General features: G+C 47.0%; 1 protein-coding gene across 1 annotated transcript in view; it reads right to left on the bottom strand.

The window, feature by feature from the left end:
• The window catches only part of LOC137541028 (uncharacterized), a 70,200-nt gene that overhangs the window by 5,800 nt on the left and 51,394 nt on the right, over window positions 1-13,006 (bottom strand). The window contains exons 7-9 of the mRNA XM_068262174.1: window positions 9,125-9,214; window positions 6,695-6,751; window positions 6,339-6,404 (exon numbers count right to left, since the gene is read on the bottom strand). Of these exons, the coding sequence (XP_068118275.1) occupies window positions 6,339-6,404; window positions 6,695-6,751; window positions 9,125-9,214 (213 nt within the window). The remainder of the gene's footprint in view (window positions 1-6,338; window positions 6,405-6,694; window positions 6,752-9,124; window positions 9,215-13,006) is intronic.

The raw sequence follows: 13,006 nt of genomic DNA, 5'->3' as shown, positions 1-13,006 counted from the left end.
GCTGTACATGGCAGCAGTTGCCCACAGCACAGTGATATGCTGTACATGGCAGCAGTTGCCCACAGCACAGTGATATGCTGTACATGGCAGCAGCTGCCCACAGCACAGTGATATGCTGTACATGGGCAGCAGCTGCCCACAGCACAGTGATATGCTGTACATGGCAGCAGCTGCCCACAGCACAGTGATATGCTGTACATGGCAGCAGCTGCCCACAGCACAGTGATATGCTGTACATGGCAGCAGCTGCCCACAGCACAGTGATATGCTGTACATGGCAGCAGCTGCCCACAGCACAGTGATATGCTGTACATGGCAGCAGCTGCCCACAGCACAGTGATATGCTGTACATGGCAGCAGTTGCCCACAGCACAGTGATATGCTGTACATGGCAGCAGCTGCCCACAGCACAGTGATATGCTGTACATGGCAGTAGCTGCCCACAGCACAGTGATATGCATGTACATGGCAGCAGATGCCCACAGCACAGTGATATGCTGTACATGGCAGCAGCTGGCCCACAGCACAGTGATATGCTGTACATGGCAGTAGCTGCCCACAGCACAGTGATATGCTGTACATGGCAGTAGTTGCCCACAGCACAGTGATATGCTGTACATGGCAGTAGCTGCCCACAGCACAGTGATATGCTGTACATGGCAGCAGCTGCCCACAGCACAGTGATATGCTGTACATGGCAGCAGCTGCCCACAGCACAGTGATATGCTGTACATGGCAGTAGCTGCCCACAGCACAGTGATATGCTGTACATGGCAGCAGTTGACACACCACAGTGATATGCTGTACATGGCAGTAGCTGCCCACAGCACAGTGATATGCTGTACATGGCAGCAGTTGCCCACAGCACAGTGATATGCTGTACATGGCAGTAGCTGCCCACAGCACAGTGATATGCTGTACATGGCAGCAGTTGACACACCACAGTGATATGCTGTACATGGCAGTAGCTGCCCACAGCACAGTGATATGCTGTACATGGCAGCAGCTGGCCACAGCACAGTGATATGCTGTACATGGCAGTAGCTGCCCACAGCACAGTGATATGCTGTACATGGCAGCAGCTGCCCACAGCACAGTGATATGCTGTACATGGCAGCAGCTGCCCACAGCACAGTGATATGCTGTACATGGCAGCAGCTGCCCACAGCACAGTGATATGCTGTACATGGCAGTAGCTGCCCACAGCACAGTGATATGCTGTACATGGCAGCAGTTGACACACCACAGTGATATGCTGTACATGGCAGTAGCTGCCCACAGCACAGTGATATGCTGCACATGGCAGTAGCTGCCCACAGCACAGTGATATGCTGTACATGGCAGTAGCTGCCCACAGCACAGTGATATGCTGTACATGGCAGTAGCTGCCCACAGCACAGTGATATGCTGTACATGGCAGCAGTTGCCCACAGCACAGTGATATGCTGTACATGGCAGCAGCTGCCCACAGCACAGTGATATGCTGTACATGGCAGCAGCTGCCCACAGCACAGTGATATGCTGTACATGGCAGCAGCTGCCCACAGCACAGTGATATGCTGTACATGGCAGCACTTGCCCACAGCACAGTGATATGCTGTACATGGCAGCAGCACTTGCCCACAGCACAGTGATATGCTGTACATGGCAGCAGCTGCCCACAGCACAGTGATATGCTGTACATGGCAGTAGCTGCCCACAGCACAGTGATATGCATGTACATGGCAGCAGCTGCCCACAGCACAGTGATATGCATGTACATGGCAGCAGCTGCCCACAGCACAGTGATATGCTGTACATGGCAGCAGCTGCCCACAGCACAGTGATATGCTGTACATGGCAGTAGTTGCCCACAGCACAGTGATATGCTGTACATGGCAGTAGCTGCCCACAGCACAGTGATATGCTGTACATGGCAGCACTTGCCCACAGCACAGTGATATGCTGTACATGGCAGCAGCACTTGCCCACAGCACAGTGATATGCTGTACATGGCAGCAGCTGCCCACAGCACAGTGATATGCTGTACATGGCAGCAGCTGCCCACAGCACAGTGATATGCTGTACATGGCAGCAGCTGCCCACAGCACAGTGATATGCTGTACATGGCAGCAGCTGCCCACAGCACAGTGATATGCTGTACATGGCAGCAGCTGCCCACAGCACAGTGATATGCTGTACATGGCAGCAGCTGCCCACAGCACAGTGATATGCTGTACATGGCAGCAGCTGCCCACAGCACAGTGATATGCTGTACATGGCAGCAGCTGCTCACAGCACAGTTATATGCTGTACATGGCAGCAGCTGCCCACAGCACAGTGATATGTTGTACATGGCAGCAGCTGCCCACAGCACAGTGATATGCTGTACATGGCAGCAGCTGCCCACAGCACAGTGATATGCTGTACATGGCAGCAGCTGCCCACAGCACAGTGATATGCTGTACATGGCAGCAGCTGCTCACAGCACAGTGATATGCTGTACATGGCAGCAGCTGCCCACAGCACAGTGATATGCTGTACATGGCAGCAGCTGCCCACAGCACAGTGATATGCTGTACATGGCAGCAGCTGCCCACAGCACAGTGATATGCTGTACATGGCAGCAGCTGCCCACAGCACAGTGATATGCTGTACATGGCAGCAGCTGCCCACAGCACAGTGATATGCTGTACATGGCAGCAGTTGCCCACAGCACAGTGATATGCTGTACATGGCAGCAGTTGCCCACAGCACAGTGATATGCTGTACATGGCAGCAGTTGCCCACAGCACAGTGATATGCTGTACATGGCAGCAGCTGCCCACAGCACAGTGATATGCTGTACATGGCAGCAGCTGCCCACAGCACAGTGATATGCTGTACATGGCAGCAGCTGCCCACAGCACAGTGATATGCTGTACATGGCAGTAGCTGCCCACAGCACAGTGATATGCTGTACATGGCAGCAGCTGCCCACAGCACAGTGATATGCTGTACATGGCAGCAGTTGCCCACAGCACAGTGATATGCTGTACATGGCAGCAGTTGCCCACAGCACAGTGATATGCTGTACATGGCAGCAGCTGCCCACAGCACAGTGATATGCTGTACATGGCAGTAGCTGCCCACAGCACAGTGATATACATGTACATGGCAGCAGTTGCCCACAGCACAGTGATATACATGTACATGGCAGCAGCTGCCCACAGCACAGTGATATGCTGTACATGGCAGCAGTTGCCCACAGCACAGTGATATGCTGTACATGGCAGCAGCTGCCCACAGCACAGTGATATGCTGTACATGGCAGTAGCTGCCCACAGCACAGTGATATGCTGTACATGGCAGCAGTTGCCCACAGCACAGTGATATGCTGTACATGGCAGTAGCTGCCCACAGCACAGTGATATGCTGTACATGGCAGCAGTTGACACACCACAGTGATATGCTGTACATGGCAGTAGCTGCCCACAGCACAGTGATATGCTGTACATGGCAGCAGCTGGCCACAGCACAGTGATATGCTGTACATGGCAGTAGCTGCCCACAGCACAGTGATATGCTGTACATGGCAGTAGTTGCCCACAGCACAGTGATATGCTGTACATGGCAGTAGCTGCCCACAGCACAGTGATATGCTGTACATGGCAGCAGCTGCCCACAGCACAGTGATATGCTGTACATGGCAGCAGCTGCCCACAGCACAGTGATATGCTGTACATGGCAGCAGCTGCCCACAGCACAGTGATATGCTGTACATGGCAGTAGCTGCCCACAGCACAGTGATATGCTGTACATGGCAGCAGTTGACACACCACAGTGATATGCTGTACATGGCAGTAGCTGCCCACAGCACAGTGATATGCTGTACATGGCAGCAGTTGCCCACAGCACAGTGATATGCTGTACATGGCAGTAGCTGCCCACAGCACAGTGATATGCTGTACATGGCAGCAGTTGACACACCACAGTGATATGCTGTACATGGCAGTAGCTGCCCACAGCACAGTGATATGCTGTACATGGCAGCAGCTGGCCACAGCACAGTGATATGCTGTACATGGCAGTAGCTGCCCACAGCACAGTGATATGCTGTACATGGCAGTAGCTGCCCACAGCACAGTGATATGCTGTACATGGCAGCAGCTGCCCACAGCACAGTGATATGCTGTACATGGCAGCAGCTGCCCACAGCACAGTGATATGCTGTACATGGCAGCAGCTGCCCACAGCACAGTGATATGCTGTACATGGCAGCAGCTGCCCACAGCACAGTGATATGCTGTACATGGCAGCAGCTGCCCACAGCACAGTGATATGCTGTACATGGCAGCAGCTGCCCACAGCACAGTGATATGCTGTACATGGCAGTAGCTGCCCACAGCACAGTGATATGCTGTACATGGCAGCAGTTGACACACCACAGTGATATGCTGTACATGGCAGTAGCTGCCCACAGCACAGTGATATGCTGTACATGGCAGCAGCTGGCCACAGCACAGTGATATGCTGTACATGGCAGTAGCTGCCCACAGCACAGTGATATGCTGTACATGGCAGTAGTTGCCCACAGCACAGTGATATGCTGTACATGGCAGTAGCTGCCCACAGCACAGTGATATGCTGTACATGGCAGCAGTTGCCCACAGCACAGTGATATGCTGTACATGGCAGCAGTTGCCCACAGCACAGTGATATGCTGTACATGGCAGCAGTTGCCCACAGCACAGTGATATGCTGTACATGGCAGCAGTTGCCCACAGCATAGTGATATGCTGTACATGGCAGCAGTTGCCCACAGCACAGTGATATGCTGTACATGGCAGCAGCTGCCCACAGCACAGTGATATGCTGTACATGGCAGCAGCTGCCCACAGCACAGTGATATGCTGTACATGGCAGCAGCTGCCCACAGCACAGTGATATGCTGTACATGGCAGCAGCTGCCCACAGCACAGTGATATGCTGTACATGGCAGTAGTTGCCCACAGCACAGTGATATGCTGTACATGGCAGCAGCTGCCCACAGCACAGTGATATGCTGTACATGGCAGCAGTTGCCCACAGCACAGTGATATGCTGTACATGGCAGCAGTTGCCCACAGCACAGTGATATGCTGTACATGGCAGCAGCTGCCGCTGTACATGGCAGTAGCTGCCCACAGCACAGTGATATACATGTACATGGCAGCAGTTGCCCACAGCACAGTGATATACATGTACATGGCAGCAGCTGCCCACAGCACAGTGATATGCTGTACATGGCAGCAGTTGCCCACAGCACAGTGATATGCTGTACATGGCAGCAGCTGCCCACAGCACAGTGATATGCTGTACATGGCAGTAGCTGCCCACAGCACAGTGATATGCTGTACATGGCAGCAGTTGACACACCACAGTGATATGCTGTACATGGCAGTAGCTGCCCACAGCACAGTGATATGCTGTACATGGCAGCAGCTGCCCACAGCACAGTGATATGCTGTACATGGCAGTAGCTGCCCACAGCACAGTGATATGCTGTACATGGCAGTAGTTGCCCACAGCACAGTGATATGCTGTACATGGCAGTAGCTGCCCACAGCACAGTGATATGCTGTACATGGCAGTAGCTGCCCACAGCACAGTGATATGCTGACACACAGCACAGTTACAAACGCTACCATTCAGCTACATGATATTTCATATATAGTTCAGCAGTGGAAAGGCATGGTTACTTCTGGTCCTGATTTAGGCCTGGGGTACACCAGAGGAGTTTTTCTGAGCGTTTTGAGTTTTTAAATCTGCTGCTAATGTTATCCTATGTGTCTGTGCACACTGGAGCAATGAGGTTTTGTAAAAAAAAAAACCCATAGCATTACATTGGGAAGAGTTTTTGAAACCTCTAAAAGCTCTTCCCAATGTAATGCTATGGATATTTTTTTTTTTACAAAACCTCATTGCTCCAGTGTGCACAGACACATAGGATGACATTGGCAGCAGATTTAAAAACTTAAAACGCTCAGAAAAACTCCTGTAGTGTGCCCCAGGCCTTACACCAGATTTGTCTCTGGAATGTTTCTGATTATGTCTCCATGGTAACTGTGATGTGCAGTAACCACTAACAACCAATCCGAATGGACCGGTGCGTCATTCTGGCCATACTGAGGTGTTTAGAGAGGAATTTCAATAAGCTGGAGAAGAGAAGGCAGACTACTGCTCTGCTTAAAATAAATATTAAAGGGTATCTGTCTTAAAGCAAAAGAACCTCTAACTTGTAAGTACAGATCTGACCCAGATTGGTTGCTCTGAAGTAATGCAAACTGTTATGTGCGGCAGGAGTGTGAGCATTCCATGGGGTGTCTGTAGAGCCTCACCTGTTGGTTGCTTCGTGCACGGCACAAGCTCCTCCTCTTCCTTCTTTATAACAACGGCGGGTGCAGCTGGGAGGATACACAACAATTTAGTTCCATCAATGAGTTTGTATTGCTCTGTCTTACTGTAGGTTAATTTCCCCTCCCTTATGCCTTTCTGTGTACTATATAATATAATGAAAAATGTCAAACGATAATAAACAGAATAAAGGTCTAAGCCATGGACCCAAGCAAACCTTTTGTCAAGCTGCATACATTTTCATACAAAGTTTGCATAGTCCTGCATGAACTCAATTATTTATCTCATTGACCACACCATTGTAGAAATGAACCCCGCCCATCTTACTTCCTGTACACACCTGGGGCATCTGCAGCGCAGTCGCTGTTACGCTGAACAGGCGCAGGGACTTCTTCACCTAAATGACAGAAATACACAGTTGTAAAGTCTGCATGGATCACTGGACCTAATGATTGGGGTGTCAATGGAGAAAATCAGCAGATGAAGATTGTAGGGGTTAACAGATGGACTAGTAACACATTGTACCTGACCTAGAAACATCCTCCATGACTGATGGTTGATCAGCTGTTACATTGTGTCCAGTTCGATGCTAATAAATCTATTGAGCAAATAAGAAGCATCCTGGAACTGGACAAATCAAATGCATTTCCTGCCAATTTTGATAGGTTTGGCTGCAGTAGTGTCTGAATCACATAAAGGAAACAAATATGCGTCTAATCCAGTAAGACACACCTGATCTGCTGCATGCTTGTTCGGGTGCCATAGCTAAAAGTATTACAGGCAGAGGATCAGCGGGATAGCCAGGTAACTGGTATTGTTTGAAAGGAGAAAAAATGGCAGCCTCCATATACCTCTCACTTCAAAGGTACTTCTCACGAATGATAAATACTGTGATTTGTTCTATTATCAAATGAGGTCGGGTCAGACAGCTCATCAGGAGGGTTTAATAATGTCCAGCCAATCATGCATTTACTGGTCAGATCATGTTAAGAAAACACATGAGATAAAAGTATTTGGAAAATGATAGAACACAGATCAATTTTACCCCCTTCCATGTAGTATGAGAGCCAACAGATTGTGAATACTAAAGCTGGGCACACACACCACATAAGTATTTGAAAAATGAAAAATCAAAGATAAATGTGCAGATACCCTTTGTTAAAAAAAAAAAAAAAAAGTTCCTCAAAGATCCAGACCAAAGAAATATATCTCTCAATCTTTCAGATCCATCCCGGTAGATCCGATCAGCAAATGACAGTCTACAATATCTGGAGATCTCATTCACACCTTGTTTAACAGACAATGAAAGCATTTTGAAGGAACTGATCTTCTGCATGTGTACAGCATCTTTAGAAAAACCCAGCTTAATAGAATAGACTGTGCAGGTATCCTCTCATACTACATGGAAGGTGGTAAAATTGGTCTTTGATCTTTCATTTTCCAAAGACTTTTATCTCGTGTGTATGTAGCCTAAAGGCGCGTGCACACGTCCAACTTTTCCAACTAACTTGTCATTTGAACATTTAGTCGCGCGACTGATAACAGCTGTTTTGCCTGATCGCTTGGCGGTTCAGTTGGACCAACTGTCCTTCAAATGACTGTCAGGTCCTTACTCATGTACAAACTACCAGCTGTGGTTTGACCGACTAATACATCAGCGCATGCGTGTAGAGCTGCAGGATACCAGGATTTCTATCCGAGTGATGATGCACGTTTTTTTATAACTGAACGTCCAATCTGTCAGACGGCATGTTGTTTGCCTGACAAGTCATTAAAATGACCGATCCAAATAAAAATCTGGCAAAAAGTAGGACGTTTGTACGCACCTTAAGTCTTGTGCTTTCTTTCTGCAGCAATGTATTGCATTTGTATGTCGAATACTGCTATTACACGGATACGCACGTGAGCAAGCGCTACACAGCGCGAAACGGCTGTTGTGCACATCCATCACCCCCTGGTCACCACATCCCCCCGCAAGTCTCACTGGATGTATCTACGAATCATGATGCAAGACTGCTGACAGGTTTGATGTTTTCAATATTCAATACCATATGTCATCTGGCTGCAGGCAACAAATAAACGCAACAACAGGACAGTGCCCGGTCTCTTCATCTTCATGGTTTCACTGCTATTACAACGCAGGAGATTTGGGCGCAGCCGGCGTCACCATAGGCCGTAATAGGAACTACGCCTATAGCGGCGCACAGAGAGTAATTTTGGTGCCGTCAGAAGATGGAGCTGAAGTTACTTTTAAAACACAATAATTCGGCTTCCAGCAATTGCTGCTTGCTGAATTTTTTCATTCCCCACCATCCATAACGGCCTGGAGGGGGAATAGTATTTAACGCCGCTGGGAACTTCTGCAGCAGCAGGATCAGCCATATACCGGCTGTATCCTGCGCCGATTCCTCTTGTACGCTCTGTATGTAGCAGCACATACAAGAAAAGGACACATTTAAAAAAAAAATAAAAAATGGTGTGGCGTCCATACCTGTAGTTACGTCCCGACGCAGGCTTAACATTTTACTCTAACTAGGAAGCATGGCAGCATCGTGGATTAGTGGACTGCCTTACAGTCCCCCCATAGATGAAGGCCCCTTTTCCACAAGAAATAGGTAGTGAAAAGCCCCTCAAACTCTCACAAGTGTTCACTGCTATTTCTTAAGTGCTTGCTAAGCACACAGTACAAATGCCCGTGGAAATGGGTCCTAAACCGGATGAAACAACCAGGATCTCTACATGCGCTCCGGCGTTCTCATATAACTATTACCTGCGGGGGAGTTGGTTGCGGCAGCTCTCAGTAATTCATCAACAATAGGTTTTTCTTCAGGTTTGTCTTCAGGGTTGTCTTCAGGACTGTCTGTAATAAAAAACAAACAAACAAAACAAAAAAAATGATAAAAAGAATAATCTAAAGGCGCCAATACACACATTAATTTTCCCTTCAGATTCAATCACTCTGGTTGAATTAAATAGAAACTGATTCCTTCATTTTGATAGATTTTTGGTGAAAATCAATCAGACAGGAAGGAAATTCTAGGATGACAGGGGAGGGGCAGCTAGATCAATGGTCCATAGTACTGCATTACATAGAACAGTGCTAAGTTGTGGTTTGTTTTTTTAGTTCATTTCTCTGCTGGAATCTATTACAAATCAATGTCCTCCATGTGAAGGTGGACATATATTGGCAAATGGTCACCAGATTCGACTGTCTGATGGATCCTTTTGTGAAATCTCACCAATCAGATTCAAATAATTCTGAATTGATGCAGGATTATGTACATTTTGATTGCAAATTTATGTAGTTTGAAAGTGGACCAATAAAGTCCCACCAAGGATTAATTTGATTGGTCCATTTTCAAGTCCCTTATATCCGCATGCAGAATTTGCATCTTGCATCCATTTGGAATAATTTGCACCTTATTGACCATACCTGATCATTATTCTGCCTACCTTGACCACCGAATGGGTACTGATGTATGAGCTAAGCTATTGAACTGATTGGATGATATCCTCTATAATAATAGGCAACTGTCCCTGTGTAGCTGGGTCCGTGCTTTTTGCTACTACGCATGTGCGCAGCTAGGATCCAGCCTCACACAGGGAGGACGAGAGGGACACAGCTAGGCGGGCGTGCGAGCGGGCGGCCTGGTGTGCCCTTGCAGGTGTGCGGCGGGTGATGGGCGGGGGCGTGCATGTGCACAACAGGCGCGCAGAGACAGACCTAGCCTGTTTTTAAACGGGCTACGGTCACTAGTAGTAATATATTCTTGAATGCATAAGTTGCTGTGCTAATTCGAAGTTAACTGCTCTGAAGATTTGTGTGTAGACAATAGATGCTATAATTCAAGGTCACTTGGAAATCTACAGACTCATATATTACAACTGTACAACTTTGTAACGTGGTGGTACAAACACACCCAGCTGTATTCCAATCCATGGAGGCTGTGTGACACTGTGAGAAAGAGAACCTATTAATACTGAGAATACGATACAAAGGAAGTGTCAATTTTACTTCAATCCTTCTATGATGGAATCTGATTAGAGATGGATTTCTTAACTGCCCACATACTACAGAATGATTCTCCCAGGTGGAACACTTTAAATGAGACACCTGTTGGAGGGGCATGATGAGTGCAGTAAAGTTTTAGCTCCAGTAAGATAACTAGAATTATGGAGTAGATAAAGAGGTGTAAGGGGGAGGGAATTTTTACACAGTATGAACGTGGGTTGTCCTGAGCAAAACAAATATTGTCAGATGGATAGACTAGATAGGCTGGGGGTAAGGCCCTATCATATTTCACAAATCAAGATAAAGATTCCTCAGGACTAGAACCAGCGTCTCCAGCTACTGCTGGAACATCTCCAGATTACTAATGTCCTGCTGTTTTATCTACTAAGTTATTCAGCCCATGACTGGTGCAGTGAAGCATGAATCAAAGTTCCTCTAGATGAAAACGCATTTATTTCTTGGATAACGTTGAATATGCTTGTTTCTCGGAGTTTCTGGATATGTTGCTAGCCATTTTGTGTCTGTAGATGTTAAGTATAACGGACGAAGAGAACTGAGTATGACCAGAGCTGGTGGCTCAGGTGGTTGGAGGTCTGACCTGCTGTGCTGGAGACCTGAGTTCAATCCCCTTACTGGGCAAGTTTAACTTGGAGGAAATAATGTACATTATTAGGCTTACTTCCTACCTATGTTGTAGGATGGTGAAAAGTGGGAGGGGGAAGAAGAAAAAAAAAAAAAAAAAAGGTTGGGGGAAATTTTTACTAAGTATGAAAGTGGGTTGTCCTGAGTAAGACAGCCCACTCCAAATATTGTCAGATGGATAGACCACATAGACATGGGGTAAGGGGAAGAGGCCCCAAGCTATCTGGTGTCGTTGACGCATGTTACAGGCACCCCTCTCGTACCTGGGACTCAGGAGCTGTGGTGGCTTGTCCATGGGCCACAAGGTCTTCACTCAGAGGGGTTGATCTCAGGCATCTCAGCAGAGCTGTCAGAGTTCAGGATTGAACTCAGGTTTCTCAGCACTGCTGTCAGAGACCCTTACCTCTGAGCTATCTCCTTCTCCTGACTATAAGTGCTCGTCCATCATATTTCACAAGTAGAACAGCTTGTCAGCTTAATAAAGAGATAACAAGATTAGAGCAAGAATCTCCACCAGGATTGAACTCAGGTTTCTCAGCACTGCTGTCAGAGACCCTTACCTCTGAGCTATCTCCTTCTCCTGACTTTATGTGCTCGTCCATCATATTTCACAAGTGAAAAGCTTCAGCAGTGAACACATCTCAGTAATGACAAATAATGAGAAATATCAGAGCCTTGTTTCAGCCTAGTAGATGGTGTGGTGGATAGATAACTGTGACATAGTGTCTCAGTTGTGCTGGAGATCCTGGTTCGAGTCTCACCATTTCTTTATTCACTGCTGAAGCTGTTCTACTTGTGAAATATGATGGACGAGCACATTAAGTTAGGAGAAGGAGATAGCTCAGAGGCAAGGGTCTCTGACAGCAGTGCTGAGAAACCTGAGTTCAATCCTGGTGGACATTGTTTCTAATCTTGTCTCTTTATTAAGTTGTCTAGCTGTTCTACTTGTGAAATACGATGGACGAGCACATATAGTCAGGAGAAGGAGATAGCTCTGAGGTAAGGGTCTCTGACAGCAGTGCTGAGAAACCTGAGTTCAATCCTGGACTCTGACAGCTCTGCTGAGATGCCTGAGACCAACCCCTCTGAGTGAAGACCTTGTGGCCCATGGACAAGCCACCACAGCTCCTGAGTCCCAGGTATGAGAGGGGTGCCTGTAACATGTTTCAATGAAACCAGATAGCTTGGGGCCACTTCAGGGCCGGATTTGTACTTTTTTTCGTTTAACACAAATTTTTATTGATGAAATTCACATAGCTTAAACAACTGGATAAGAGATAGTGCATGATCAATGTATTTTAAACACATACAAATGCCTCTTATGAGAAACAAAAGGGAAAGCAATGTGAGTAGTAAAAGATTATGACATATTGGTATCATTCTAATAGTAATTATTTCTGCTCATATCGAAATGATATTTAAAGCTATGGAGACTTATAGTACTCTAGCTCAAGGGAGAGCAATATAGAAAAAAAAGAAAACTGAGTAAGAAGAGAAGAAAAAAAACAAAAGGGATAGAGAGATAGGTCTATTTATGTGGGTCTGTCCGTTTGTCTATTATCTGGTATTTTAAGACGTAGTTTCTTCAGGTCCTGGTTGATAGAGCAGATATCTATTATAATCATGGAGGGTTGTAGTTCAGGAAGTATGTTTCCCATGGATCCCATATTTTATCATGCTTGGATTCTGTGTCTCGCAGTATAGCTGTTAAAAGTTCCATCAGTTTAGTCCATCTAATTTTGGCCATAATTTCGGAAGTTGAAGGAATAGAGAGACTTCGCCAGTGTGAAGCCAGGGCGAGTCTGGTAGCCGTCAAAATATGGGTTATTAGTCTCATGGTGTGTTTTTTGGTTTTAGGAATGGGTTTACCTAGCAGCATATATATAGGATCCATGGGAATATGAGTACCCGTTACGTTTAGGATCAAGGTTTGAATTTCTATCCATAGAGGTTGAATGACAGGGCAGGCCCAGTAGATGTGTTCGAGTGTGCCTATAT

The sequence above is a fragment of the Hyperolius riggenbachi genome, chromosome 12, assembly GCF_040937935.1.
Source record: "Hyperolius riggenbachi isolate aHypRig1 chromosome 12, aHypRig1.pri, whole genome shotgun sequence".
In the NCBI taxonomy this organism is placed as follows: Eukaryota; Metazoa; Chordata; class Amphibia; order Anura; family Hyperoliidae; genus Hyperolius; species Hyperolius riggenbachi.
Note: the sequence above shows the minus strand (reverse complement) of the source record. Positions and strands in the feature narration are given on the sequence as shown.